Raw genomic sequence first — 15751 nt, 5'->3', positions numbered from 1 at the left:
CTCCCCACTCTGTCAGTCTGCTCCTTACTCTGCCTGTCCATCTCCACTTGCCTTCTCTCCTTGTCCATCTCTTCCCCCGTCTCTGTCCAGCTCCTCCTCCACCCTCTCTCTGTCCATCTCCTTCTCCTTCTCTTCCTGTTCATGTCCTCCTCCTCTTTTCTTTCTCAGTCCATCTCCCCCTCTCATCTCCCCCTGCCCCTCTCTCTGTCCATCTCCTCCTCCACCCTCTCTCTGTTCATCTCCTTCTCCCCCTCTCCCTGTTCATCTCCTCCTCCTCTTTTATTTCTCAGTCCATCTCCCCCTCTCATCTCTCTCTGACAATTCCGCCTGCCCCTCTCTCTGTCCATCTCCTCCTCCACCTATCTGTGAACATCTCCTCCTTCCCTTTAGCTGTCTATCCATCTCTTCCTAGCTCCTCCTCTATCCACGCTATCGCGCTCACCCCGATAGGAGGCTACTGTTTCTTTCCCGCAGAGCATTTCTTACAAGATTGTAACTAATATATCTACCAAATTTAGTTGAAAGCGTTCCTGAGGTTTAAGATGATCTTTTTACCCGTGGCTTTGTCCGTGTATGCACATGCCGAATATATTTCACATATATTTTCAATATTTCACGCGTATTTGTAGACATATTTCACCTCAGTCTTTAGCGAAATTCGCTCTGCAGTTTCATGTTCAATCAGCTCAATGTTTATGACGTCGAACATCCATAACTATGTCCTATACCATGATATAATTTTGCAGGTATATCCAATGGTATATGTGACTACCGTCTACGAAATGTGTTGTGAATAGAATCAGTAGTAAAGAAGAAATAAATTAAAATGCCATACATGATGCGGCAGTTTTTCACGCATCTCAATGTTTACGACGACATATCTCGTAAATTAAGTGCCGTATAATGATGCATTTTCGTACGTACATTCAGAGGCAGATGTGGATACTGTCTGCGAAAATTATTTCGAATAGAGATAGCAGCAACGATGTAATAAACTTAAACGTGTTGCATGATGCGATCGTTTTTCACGCACAAAGTGTTTATGACGAAATATCTCCTGAACAATGTGTCATACAATGATATAATTTTGCTGGTACATTCTGGATATTACGTGAATACTGTCTGCAAAATGTGTTGCGTATGCAGTTTGTAGTAAAGAAGTAATAAATTAAAATTCCATGATTCATGCGGCGAAAATGTACCAAGCGATAAACTTGTTTCCCTTCGTCGATTTGTGTGGGTGTCAGCGAGAGAAAGCATTTTAAAGGTTTGAAATTATGTATAATGCATTTTGCAAGTCTCTAAGTGCTGTCATTCTCAAATACTGTATGAATACAGTACAGATTTTCGTGCGTCGTGGGCTACACTGCTTTTCCACCTCCCCCCACACCCCCACACTTCTGATAGACAGGTGGTTTTTATTCTTACAGCGATTATCTCCAGACAGTAAGTGATATGAGTACAATGTTGGGTTGAAATCGGTCCAGTGGTTTAGGAGGAGATGTGGAACATACATATACCAGTGGAAAAATGCTCCTGTCGGAAAACAAAAATTGCGTATATGTTCTGTTTATTTAAGACTCTGAGTGAAAGGTGGAGTTCCACGTGCCCCGTTATACCTTCCTCAGCACATTAAAAAATTTTGGCATGCCAACATATTCATATTCATGTTTTTGTAAACATGAAACGCACCACCAGCTCTCGTAACTGTAAGTCAGGCACACCGACTAGTCCATCGGCCGCTCATACCCATCCACTCCCAGGTGCCCTTACTCATTCACTCATTCAGTTCAATTCACTGTCACTAGCTCTTTGTTCTTCTCTGTCATTGTCTCCTGTCTCACAGCCACCGTTCCCTACGTTCTGTCCTACTACTGCAGTCTACTTTCACTGCCACTATCTCCCTCCTGCTGTCTCTTACTGCTGGTATCTCATTCTTTCCTTCCTACTGCTGCTGTCTCTTTTCCCTGTTGTTAGTTCTCTCTTCTTTTTAGGAATACATCGTAAAAATTTCATCCATTTTCTGTGCATAGCTCTCTTGGAACCCTGGGCTTGGTTTTGGTCCGCGAAAATATAGTAAAAAAACCATTTTGTGGGTTTTTCCGAGAAACCGCTCATGAACTAATGGAGCCTCCGCAAGTTCGATGATGCCCACAGTAGACTACAACGAATTCAAAAAGAGCCTGCCGATTTGCTCAACTTGCCTACGCAGGAGAAAGTGTGTTATATTCATATTTTGACCCCGTACTGTAGGGCAGTGCCATTAAGACGACCCTTCTTTTCGGTAAACCGATGGTACCCAGCCCAAGGGGTATCAGCAACAGAACCCGAGGTATAAGCATCGGAAAATCCCGTTTTTATGCGCGGCCTTTTGGAACGTATTAGGTACGCATGTTCTAGCGTGCGTACCGATATATATGTATACAGCTACATCCATTTTTATAATATGCATCTATTCCAATGAACAGACATAACAAAGACTGCTCTGGGCCGCTGTTTGCCGTTGAAGACGTTGTTATCCCACCATCATCAACAAGATGCTCTGTTAAACCGTGAATCTTTTGTCGATGTAAATGTAAAGGTGATTTCGAGAGTACCCCCAAGGGAGTGTAATAAGGCCGCTATTATTTATCATTTGTATTACTGACTTAATGGTGGACGTTCCGTGAGACTCTGTTGTCTACAGGAAGTTTGCACCTCTAGAAAGTGTAGCGAAATGCAGGAAATTCTGCAGAGAATCGACTATTGGTACAGGGACTGGCAGTTGACCCTAAACGTAAATAAATGTAACGCATTGTGCATAAATATGTGAATAGATTCACTATTGGCGATAAATCTCTGGAAACAGTAACCACCGTAAAATATTTAGAAGTAGCCAGCCGAATCGACTTAAAGTGGAATGACTACATAAACCAAATAGTAGGAAAAGCAGATCCCAGACTGAGGCCGATTGGGAGAATAATAAGCAAATGTAATTTATTCACCAAAGAAATGGCATGCAAAGCACTCGTTCGAACGGTTCTTGAGTATTATCCATCAGACTAGGACCTTACGGAGTAGAATTAACAGAAGAGCCGGAGGAGGTACAACGAAGAGCGGACCGTCGGTGCGAAAGCTTTGCGGACATGCTCAACTACCTCTGGTGGCAGACGCTACAAGAGAGGACTTGTATATCACTGAAAGGTTTGGCGCTGAATCGACAATCATTCTTCCCAGGCGGCACTAGTGAATGGAATAGGAACGGGAGGACAAGCGCTATTGGTACCAAAAGTACTTTCCATCACACACCGTAATGTGGCTTGCAGAGTATAGATGTAGATACAATTACCTTATATATTTACATTCTACACTTTTCAGCCAGAACATTACCATAACCTACCTAATAGCCGGTATGTTCACGTTTGGCGCGAATAACAGCGGAGATGCGTCATGGCGTGGAAGCAATGGGGCGTTGGCGGGTTGCTGGAGGGAGCTGGCTCCACGTCTGCACTCACAAATTACCTAATTCCCGGAAATTCCGGGGAGGGGGCAATGAGCTCTGACGTCACGTTCAATCACATCCCAGATATATAAGATCCGGTTCAGGACTTGCGAGTTGGGGGACCAGCATATCAATTGGAACTCGCCACTGTGTTCTTCTAACCACTCCACCACTCCTGGCCTTGTGTCATGGCTCTTGAAAAATGTCACTCCCGCCGGGAAACATGATCGCCATGAAAGGGCGTACGTGGTCTGCAACCAGTGTACGATGCTTCCTGGCCGCTACGGCGCATTGCACGAGCTCCACTGGACCCGTAGATGCCCACGTCATTGCTCCCCAGAGCATAATGGAGCCGCCGCCAGCTTGTCTCCGTGCAGCAATGCAGGTGTCAAGAAGCTGTTTCCCTGGAAGACGACGGATTCGCGCCCACCCATCAGCATGATTAAGGAGGTATCGGGATTCATCAGACCCTCCAACGATCTGCCACTGCACCAACATGGTCACGTGCTCATTTCAGTCGTAGTTGCCGATATCTAGATGTTAACGACGGCACATGCGTGGGGCGTCGGCTACGGAAGCACATCGTTAGAAGTGTTTGGTGTAGTGTGTGTTCAGATACACTTCTATTCTTCTCAGCATTAAAGTCTGATGTTAGTTCCGCCACAGTTCGCTGCCTGTCCTGTTTTACCAGTCTGCCCAGCCTACGACGTCCGACATCTGTAATGAGGGGTGGCTGCCCAACCCTACGACGTCTGGACATGGTACGGGTTGGGTTGATTTGAGGGGAGGAGACAAAACTGCCAGATCATCGGTCTCATCGAATTCGGGAAGGATGGAGAAGGAAGTTGGCTGTGCCCTTTCAAAGCAACCATCCCGACATTTGCCTGAAGCAATTTAAGTAAATCATGAAAAACCTAAATAAGGATGGCCTGACGAGGGATTGAATCGTCGTCCTCCTGAATGCGGGTCCAGTGTGCTAACCACTGCGCCACCTCGCTCGGTGCGACGTGGTTTCACCTTGGTTTCGCCTCTTGTTGAAGACACTCACCACAGCACTCCTCAAACACCCGTAAGTCGTGCAGTTTCCAAATGCTCGTGTTGAGCTTCCGGGCCATCGCAATCCGCCCTCAGCCAAGCTTTCCATTCTATACACGGACAGCACGTTCACTGATACTAGACGCACCGTGCGTGTGTCTAACTAGCAGTCATTCTCCAGCAGGTGACGCTGCTGTCGCCTGGACGCGTAGACGAGTTCATATCGATACTAGGTCGGTAGTCATAATGTTCTGGCTCATCAGTGCGCATTGCAGTTTGAGCTATCATAGTTTGTATCTATTACAGTACCGTAACTACTAAAGCGCAGGCAAGCGACGTCGAAGTCAGAGCTAGTAGTTAAATAATTGTGACTATAGCGAGGTTTGAACACTGGAGTTCCGCGTTATGTTAAAAATATTATTCTTCGTGAAATACAGGAGCTCAGGGTAACAGAGTAGACGTGCAAAATTCAAGCAGATAAATCAAACATGATTCGCTTCTTAGTTCTAGACATCACACTTACCGTCGGCCATGATATTTCATCATCGCATCGAAACTGAAACGAAGAGTGTTGTACCGTGTACGTAACACCCTTAACTTTTTTAGCTACAGAGATAATAGGGCAACAGCTCTTAAAATGGAAACATTACATTATTATCACGACTATTAGTATTTGCAGTTAAGCACTTCGCAAGCCTGGAAAGGTGATAAATACGAGGCTGAAGTGAGCGTTCGAACAGCAGTTTTTGTGCCGTTAGGTCGAGATGAAACTGCACTGTACCAATAGATTTATGCATAAAATTTAGTACATTTCGTGCCTAATTTTTCGGGAAGATTCACTCCGAACATTGTGATATATCTTCTTTCTATGACATATCTAGTTCTACATAAAATAGTTTTATTATTCTTTTCTAAGCATATTTGCTTCAGGACTATGGAGATAGAAAGTTAAGAAAAGCAACTATACAAAAAATAATCCTTTATTTTCGTATTATCGCTTGCCTAAGGCACTTTCTTCTAGTGTTCGTGTTTGTTCCAACAAATAAATATTTCGAGGGGGTTCTTCCTTGGAGGAGGGAGGAGGAGATTAGTGTTTAACGTCCCGTCGACAACGAGGTCATTAGAGACGGAGCACAAGCTCGAATTAGGGAAGGATGGGGAAGGAAATCGGCCGTGCCCTTTCGAAGGAACCATCCCGGCATTTGCCTGAAGTGATCTAGGGAAATCACGGAAAACCTAAATCAGGATGGCCGGACGCGGGATTGAACCGTCGTCCTCCCGAATGCGAGTCCAGTGTGCTCTCTTCTTTGAACAAACACAATTTTCTTTTTACTTCATCCATTCATGTTCCACTATAGTCAATGGGTCCCCTTTATTCTTCTGTCTAATAATAAGTAAAATGTTACATGAGGACACACATACGCTGTACAAAAGAATTAAAGGATTACTTTTTTGAAACTCCATTATTGTCTCCTGTTTTGACTCAGAAGTTCTAAATATGTCTGAAAGGTTCCTACAACCTCCCTCTGAAATGATATGAAGGCTTCGCACCCTGTCACCTCACCCTAGGGTACGGCGGCAGTTCAAACACCAAGGTGTCGACGCTTGTAAAAAAAAAAAAAAAAAATTCAGAGCTCAGTAGTTCATGTAAGGTGTATGGTGGGTTAATTATGTCACATTGGCAACAAATTTCACCTAACTCCACTGTAACGTGTCACATGATACGAAAATCGTCACACACCACCTTAACCACATCTCACCCGTTCTCTTGATCCTCTGTGGTGGAGGTCAGAACTGTGACACCGAGAATTGAAATGAGGCGGTTTTCATGTTGGTGGCCGAGGGAAATATTTCATACCCATAGCCCCCTCGGAGTCGATACAAATGTGCGTAGTATGTGGCATGAATGACGTTAATGAAACGATCCCTTCCTTTGTGGCATTCATTGACACACATTTCGTGGTCGAAAATGACAGTTTGATAACCTTCGACATGGGTGACACTTGCTGGACAATTCAACCCTTCTCTTAGAACATCGTGGATAGCAACCCAATAGAACGTGATCTGACCACTTTGGAATATAGCATTACTGCAATTTTTGCTCTGATATACAGGGGGGAACCACTAGGGACCATTCAAAACCATTTGAATGTAATCTGAAGCAGCAAAATGTCTTTATGATTTGTAGCCCTCTTGTTTCGCTTCCTCCTGTGGCGTGATCACAGGGCAGTGCGACTTTGACACATACTCGAATAAAAAGTGAAAGAGTCCTTCTAAGACCCCCAGTTCAGCAACACCCTCAGTCCCACTTGTGCACCTTTCTCGAATGCTTTAAAAATGTACCTGTACAGAGACAACCCTTGACCAATTCCTAGGCGCCAGCGCGCACGCAACCCCCTTGACACCCCTCAGATTCTGCATGCCTGCAAGCAGGTACTCTAGCAGCTGTGGTTGTCGAAGGGGTTGCCTCTCCACAGGCACCTAGTAATCAGTCAAGGTTTATCTCTGTATGGGTACATTTTTAAAACATTTAACAACAGTGCACAGGTGGCACCGAGCGCGTTGCTGAACTGCCCACACAATCACACTTCAGGAGGTGTGAAACAGGATGGCTGAAGAAGTATAAACATCCTTTGCTACTTCAGATCACGTTCAAATTTCGCCAAATGGTTTTAATGGCCCCTAGTGGTCCCACACCTCATACCAGAGTAAAAATTATGGTTTCAGTCCACTTCAAAGTGGTCAGATCTTATTTACTGGGACTGTAGTTCTGTGACATCCTCAGAGAAGGGGTGAATCGGCTGGGGGTTGTCTTTAGTTACAAGGGTTGTCAAGAATGTCTTTCTGTTGCGTATGTCACTGCAGACTGTCGGTTTAGACCGCGAAATGTGTTTTAATGAACGCCCCAACGGAGGGTGCGGTTTCATTGACTCCCTTCATGCCACCTCCACTGGCCTTTTCATGTCGATTATGAGTGGTGGCGTATCTGAAAAATTGTCCTCAGGCATCTGTAAGGAAATCGTGTGATACCAACACTGGGAGGTGCGGTTCCGACCTGCATTGTAGAGGCGTCAAGAGAAGGGCTGAAATTTGGTTAAGGCAGGGGTGACGACCTTCCCATCGCTTGACACATCAGCGGCGGCGTTGGGCAGAATTTTGGCGAAATCTGGTGCCCATGTGACCTGAGGAACCCACATTGCACCTCACGTGAACTTCTGAGCTCTGGTCTTCTTTTCGCATGTATTGACACCTTGCTGTTTGAAGCATCGCCGAGTCCTAGGGTGACGTCACAAATGACTCTGAGCACTATGGGACTTAACATCTGAGGTCATCAGTCCCCTAGAACTTAGAACTACTTAAACCTAACTAACTTAAGGATATTACACACATCCATGCCCGAGGCAGGATTTGAACCTGCGACCGTAGCGGTCGCGCGGTTCCAGACTGTGGCGCCTAGAACCGCTCGGCCACACCGGCCGGCGGTGACGTCACAGGACGCCACTTTTTTGCACCGTCACTGAAGAAATCTGCAGAAAACTTTGAGCCAAATGTGTCATTCTTATGCATCGCTATTGAGGGGGGAGGGGCGGTGAGAGAGAGAATGACGGGGTTTTAAGAAATTGACGCTTTGATTATTTTGCACAGTGTAGTTTTAGGATTGTGAATTACTTTATTCAGCACATTAAAAAGAATACTTTGGGCCATATAACTTTAATAGCACTTACTACTGTTCATTTATCTCTTTGTCACATTATCTGATGCTGCATATCAAACCGAACTGCAGACGATCAGACTTACCGTCTCCAGTAATTGCTATAGCCTTGCCCTCATTACTAATATTTGAAGTAGACGAAAACTCGTAAAACTACACCACTTCAGCACGCTGAGCAACAGGATCTAGTGAGTAGTTACAAAAAGTAGTGCACCATCCCCTATGTTGGCAAAATTTCAGAGAAACTCAAAACATTTGAAGTATTGAAATAACAGACCTGCGTATTACAACAACACAGTATCAAAATTTTTTCTGTAGTAAAATGAAAACATGAAAGAAGCTGGTGACTAGGAAAGACAGATTCAACCTTATCAGAACATCTTTAAATAGAAAGCCATCCAGATGATGTAGACTGTGAAGTTTTACATACTATTAGGGAAAACAGAAAGATCAGCAACTGGAAATACTGGAAATTAATAAACGTATTACACAGAATATCAGATTAGTTTTAAATTATCAAACTCAGTCTCAATTTTCCATCTGTTAAATCAAGTTTCAACTAAACAAAACTATATTACAATTGTAAATTAAACTTTAATTTTATCTGTTGTTTAATGAAACGACAGCCACATAAAAACTTCATTTTTAGTTAAATGTAACTATTTCTGTGTGACATAAAATTATAATATTTTTTTGAAAAACCATGTTTCATCATTTTTGTATCTTCTGTGCAAGTAATATCTATATAAGCCGCACGTCATTTTATCGGGGTTTGCGATAACTAGCTGTTACCTAACGATGCCCTAGGAAGCCGACAGTCGGTGCTTGACCAAATAAATTAAATAAATAATGAAACTTCCTGGCAGATTAAAACTGTGTTGCAGACCGAGACTCGAAGTCGGGACCTTTGCCTTTCTCGGGCAAGTGCTCTACCAACTGATTTACCCAAGCACGACTCACACCCCGTCCTCACAGCTTTACTTCTGCCAGTACCTCGCCTCCTACCTTCCAAACTTTACAGAAGCTCTCCTGCGAACCCTGCAAAACCAGCACTCCTGAAAGAAAGGATATTGCGGAGACATGGCTTAGCCACAGCCTGGGGGATGTTTCCAGAATGAGATTTTCACTCTGCAGCGGACTGTGCGCTGATATCAAACTTCCTGGCAGATTAAAACTGTTTTGAATCTGCCAGGAAGTTTCATATCAGCGCACACTCCACTGCAGAGTGAAAATCTCATTCTGTAAATAAATAATATTTTGCAGAGCACTGTTCTAATTAATATTATTAGCATAGCTGTTTATCATCTGCAGTAAACCTGATATTTCGATACAGTTTCTAATTTGCAGATAGTAAGAATTTTTCTACAGTACATTGCTTTATATGAAACGAAACTTCAATTTTTTTTTCGTTCCTTAACTAAAGTCGTTTTGGTTTATCAACGTTCACACAGTCACCAACAGCGTTCGTGTGATAGATGAAACGCTATAAATAACGATAATAGAGCAGTGAAATATCTCAAAAACTTTCAATGAAATGTGTCGGACGCCACAGACGTAATTTTGCAAACAAGGAAGTGAGTAAGTACTCACAGTTTTCGTAAAAGTATTTCTAATTGCTGCAATATAAATTCAGACAGACTAGTGATCCTGTCATGGAGCTTATAGCTATGGAGCCAGTCAGCGTTTACAGCCTTCAGACGGCTCCAGTAGCAAACTTGTAAACTGTGAACACACACTGCCTTCTGATACGGTCATTACGTGAGATTTACGTGAAAGGGAGTGCTGTGAAAACAGATACGGAACCGCTCGGGGAAGGCAAGTAGAAGATTTCTTTGTAAGCAAACAGAGTGTGAAGGCGAGAGAGTGGGTGAGAGCGGCTGAGCTCACCTGGTATCGCTCGAGGGCGTCCAGAGCCCTGGCATAGCCCTCCGCGTTGTACACGCACAGCGCCGACAGCAGCTCCAGCACTTGCTTCTTTACCGTCACGTTCGGCGTGTCAAGCGCTGGAAAAACAAAACACTGCGTTGTAAAACACACTACAGCCAAATACGTATGTCACAGCAATACTGTTCCGTAAATTTAGTATGTGTGAAGGCTGGATCATGAAAAGTAAATTAGACACAGGTACACAAGTGCTTAGCCTTTACAAGCCAAGCAACGAAGGGCAATTATTGATATCTTCAGTTATCGAAACTTACCTTTGACTAAAAAAGTTAGATATTCTCTATCGGCTCCAATGTGTCCACGTATCTTTAACAAAGAGGTATCCCATTTTCACAAGTTTTAAGTAGAAAAATACAAGAGCTAAATCAAGCAATTTTTTCATTGTAGATCACTATTTTCTAAAATTTTGAGCTTGAAATACGAAATACAGCAAGAATAACAAAAACCAGCTGCAGGAAGGAACGGAGATTAGGGTTTAATGTGAAAAAAAGGTCACGTTTTTCTTCTATACAATCACTCAAAAATAATATTTTATGTGATCGTTCCATTGATAACCTTTTAGGTGACTCTGAACTGCCGCCTCTGAAAATAAACGCTCAGCGGGCACTGACGTTGTTGGAATTGTCAGATGCTTTCGCTTAGCTTGAACAGCTCAGAGAATAACACTTTCATTCCTCCCATTGATCTAAAGGATTAGGCCACAGTGATCAACACATGTTGCCAGATAAAGGCTTACCCCAATAGGATCGAAAGAAGCGAATGCTCCATCGTTTTTCTTTTGTTTGCTGTGTCCTAGTCTCTTATGATGATTCTAAAAGTCACGTAACGTTTCAAGATTCACTGTTGCTGATAAACACTTTATTGTAGATTCTGGCCGAGTACAAGCTCTGGGACATCTTTAAGACATACGTTTTTGATTCTTGGGTCAAGCAAACAGGTTGTTGCAGCAAACGATTATCTTCAATTTGTCCATATCTGCGTTCTACTGCCTTGTTTCGCTCATCTTTTACAGCCTCTACTATACTGTTGTGAGTGCTGTCATAATGCTAACTTAAACAATTTTGCTGCATTTTTTAGCAGTCGATTATTAGTATAGTTTTGCTTATAGTTCATACTGCCCACCTGATAGATCTTTGGTGACATGTTCTAGTGCCTTCAAAATGTTAAGCAACAGTTTAATATTCTGTACGTCTCGAGCTGAGTGAGCGGGCCGTGATGCGATACCTGTTATAAACTACTGATATGACGAAAAGTATCAACTGCACAGTGTCGAGTAAAAAAGTACTGGTATTGCTACGAAAGTACTCGATACCAAGAAGTATCGATACTTTTACATTGTCGCTAAGGACAAGAAATGTTATACTAACGCTGTAACAAGACTTGGCAGTTATACGACTCGGCTTACGAATAGTCATTTTATGTGTGAAAACTGCAGTCTGATATGGCAATTGGAGCCAGAGAAATTGGGAATCACACAAGAAGATCGCAAGGAAGTTGCCTGGTGGCATGGGATTAATACTGTACGTAAGCTAGGAAAGAATTTCTCAAATTCCAGAATTCAGTAATGACAGATGCATGCAGAACATTGTATTGCATCGAAGAGACCACGTTCTTTGAAATAATTGTAAAATCTCGTAAATCACCGACAGTACTCCTATGGAAACTGGAATCAACATAAATACCCAGACTAAGAAAGTTATGCTCCGAAACTAAAAATGACACTAACAACAATTAACAAAATTAACTATTGACAGTAAAACAGTGCCAGGAAATGACGGGTAATTCTTTATGACGCCGATTGTGGAACATTATCTACGTCCCCGATACAGAAGCTATTAGAATTAGTATTAGTGTCAGTGTTGGTTTACTTGACGAAGAGAGGACACTTGCTTTAGGTAAGAAACAAATTTCTGTCTGCAATAGTATATAAAAGCACCAAGAAGCATACACACGACTCAAATGAAATTCATACCAAATAGCAGATACATTACAAAATACAAATGACTGAGGCTACAGAACTGCACAACTATACATGACCTGAGTCTCTAAGAATTCAGTATAGTGCCAAGACACCATGGGCTCAAATAATGTGACAAATTTTTCTGTAAAATCTCGCTCCACAAGATTTGCATGCAAGTCTGCAAAACATCAACAGCTTGCTCTATTCATACTCAACAAAAAAATGGTTCAAATGACTCTGAGCACAATGGGACTTAACTTCTGAGGTCATCAATCCCCTAGAACTTAGAACTACTTAAACTTAAATAACCTAAGGACAACACACACATCCATGCCCGAGGCAGGATTCGAACCTGCGACCGTAGCGGTCGCGCGGTTCCAGACTGTGGCGCCTAGAACCGCTCGGCCACTTCGGCCGGCAATCATTCACTTCGTACGAAACTATGAGAGGTTTTGGATATAATAGAAAACGTTGTCGCACAATTCGGTGGTAGGGAAGATTAAGGCCATACTCAACGTATTGCAAAAAACAGATACAGGCCAATACGTAGACACCGTCTTCCTAGATTTCAGAAGGAGTTCCACAGTGTCACTTTGTCGACTACGCACTGATACGGATTAGCCTTGTAAATATGTGACTATATCGATGAATATTGGAATAATAGAACGCAGTACACTATACTGGACAGTCAAATGTTCAACAGGGACAAAATTACTATGGAATCTGCCCAAGGAAGTGAAACAGGACATCTGCTATTCCTAATGTACACAAACACTTTTCAAATAGGTTCAGGAGCACTGTTGGCTGCTCGCTAACGATGCAGCTGTCTATAGACGAGTATTGTCGTTAGACAAAGACATGGGTACAATGAATGGCAGCTCTCTTTAAATGTGGCTTAGTGTTCCTGCAACAATGAGAAAGAACCATATATAATCCGAGTGCAACATTAGTTGCGAATAACTTGAGCACTTCACATAATGTAAGCATTTCGGGTAATAAAAAGAAGCTGTATAAAACGGGACAGTGACGTAAAATCAATTTTATGGGAGAGGAATGAAAAACTTAGAATTTTGGAAGGGTTCTGGGAAAGTGCATTGCAACTGTAACGTTTCTGTAACCAAGTCTACAGTACTGTTCCGCTATTTGTGGTCCTTATCAAGTAGACACGATAACAGGCATTGAGCAAATTCAGAGACACGTTGACAGGATGGTAACAAGTCGGTATAGCCTATACCGAAGTGTACAGAATTTCTCTGGGAACTTACATGGGAATCCTTGCAGGAGAGGCGGCGTAACATTCACGAAACACTGTTGGGTAGAGTTAGAGAGCCTGTACGAAGAAAATTGTGCAACCATTTTGTTGCCACCAGCGGACGAGTATATCTTGCACAGGGATCATTATAAAAAGATGAAAAAGGTTAGGATTCGTGCAGAGGCATCTAGACTGTCATTTCCTCTCGCTCAGTACGTGAATGAAATAGGACAGAAAATTGCAGTATTTTTATGAATCACCCTTCGCCATGCACTGTGGATTGCGGAGTATATGGAGTATATAAATGGAGGTCAATATAATTGCAGAACGATCGTGACCAACAAGTTTTCGATCAATCACATCCCAGATGTTATCCCTAGATGACATGTGGGGCGAACGTGCAAGCCACGGAAGCTGTAGTTCACTTCGAAAATGCCTTGCACATTCCTTGCCATCTGTGGAAAGGGACTGTCCGCAGAAATACGGCAGTGCAGCTGCCTGAAGCATGGGACCAACCTCGTGCTCTAAAACCTCCCTTACGTGGCTGTTGCTATTCAAATCGCCCTTAGCACATAGCAGACGAGGTTACGTGTTGTATCTGACGACACGCCGAAGCCTCACACTTGGTGACTTGTCGCCCGCTGGCCTTTACCTCGGGATCCCTGGCCGAAATTTGTTTAACGACTTTTCTGTCGCTTCGGCAGCACGAGTGGCTGGCAGTGTCAAAGACTCGCGCAACACTGCCGGTGGCGGACCAGCAACGCGTGAACGTTTGGCAAAACGCCAGAAAAACCGTTAAACAGACGTCTGCTGAAGATCCCCAGGAAAAAGCCAACTGGCAACACATCGAGAAGTGGACACGAAAACCTGAAGCATTTTGCTTCATACATGATGTTCATCGTCTGCGCATCTTACATTGTTGCGTTTCTTACACTTATGTGACCATCACTGTACGGACCAATCGGGGTGGTGCAGTTGTTGACGTATTGGGCTCGTATTCGGGAGGACGACCGCCAAATCCCCGTCTGGCCATCGAGATTTAGTTCCCGCGATTTTCTTTAATCGGTATCGCTTCCTTTGGAAAGACCACAACCAATTTCCTTCCCCGTCCTTTCGCAATCTGAGCTCGTGCTCCATCCATAATAACCTCGCTGGCGACGGGACGGCCAACTCGAATTGTCCTCCTTTCTTTTTTCACTACATGACCAGTTGATGTGGGGTTCGTCCGAAAACACTACGCTTTGCCATTCAGCACACCATACATGGAGTTCCCGTGCTCATTATAATCTCGGACAGTGGAAGCCGACACCATGGCGCGCGTAGCACCAGTCGTGTCCGCTATACACGGCGTCAAATCGCCGTAGAAGCATATCCGTGCCAGTTGCAGTGTTCCAGAGTCGAGGTTAATCACTAAATGAAGACGTACGGGTTATTGAAAACGTGTAGAGAAGGTGGCGGTAATCGCGTGCTCTCGTGAAATTGTAGAGTGCAGCACCCCTATTCGCTGCGTGCGACTCTCGTGTGCCCATTGGTTCTACACACACAGAATTAACATACCGTGAAGTATACGTCTGAAGGCTCTCCATTGAATGAGAATGTCAAACACTCGTTTTCTCGATCACAGAAGAAAGTGTGCTCCAGGGTGTAGATATACGCTGGCCGGGATGGCCGAGCGGTTCTGGGTGCTACAGTATGGAGCCGCTCGACCGCTACGGTCGCGGGTTCGAATCCTGCCTCGTTTATGGATGTGAGTGATGTCCTTAGGTTAGTTAGGTTTAAGTAGTTCTAAGTTCTAGGGGACTGATGACCTCAGAAGCTACGTCCCATAGTGCTCAGAGTCATTTGAACCATTTGTAGATATACCTCATCCCTTCCCTGGAGAATGAAAAAGCAGTGCAACCTACGACACGCGAATACCCATACTTTAGACATCCACTATATAAGAATCAGAGCGCGTAGAGATTTGCAACAAAAAAATGGTTCAAATGGCTCTGAGCACTATGGGACTTAACTGCTGAGGTCGTCAGTCCCCTAGAACTTAGAACTACTTAAACCTAACTAACCTAAGGACATCACACACACCCATGCCCGAGGCATGATTCGAACCTGCGACCGTAGCGGCCCCGCGGTTCCAAACTGTAGCGTCTAGAACCGCTCGTCCACTCCGGCCGGCATTTGCAACAAACTTTACATATAATTTCAAACTTCTGTGAAACCTTTTCTCGATGACGACCCGCACAAAATGATGAAAGGAATATAGTTTATCGCTTACTACAGTTTCGCTGTTCGCGCAGTAAGACTGCCGCACGAAGCATGACGTTTAAATTTCTTACTTCTTTTATCTACTAATCGTATTTGCGACATATT

At 43.7% G+C, this 15751-nt stretch overlaps 1 protein-coding gene across 2 annotated transcripts in view; it reads right to left on the bottom strand.

Annotated features, from left to right (window-relative positions):
* The window catches only part of LOC126471458 (uncharacterized), a 1143134-nt gene that overhangs the window by 410130 nt on the left and 717253 nt on the right, over window positions 1-15751 (bottom strand). For both annotated transcript variants that reach the window (XM_050099649.1, XM_050099650.1), the window contains exon 3: window positions 10116-10231. In XM_050099649.1, the coding sequence (XP_049955606.1) occupies window positions 10116-10231 (116 nt within the window). The remainder of the gene's footprint in view (window positions 1-10115; window positions 10232-15751) is intronic.

Source organism: Schistocerca serialis, chromosome 3, assembly GCF_023864345.2.
Source record: "Schistocerca serialis cubense isolate TAMUIC-IGC-003099 chromosome 3, iqSchSeri2.2, whole genome shotgun sequence".
NCBI lineage: Eukaryota > Metazoa > Arthropoda > Insecta > Orthoptera > Acrididae > Schistocerca > Schistocerca serialis.
This window is presented reverse-complemented; position numbering and strand designations above follow the sequence as displayed.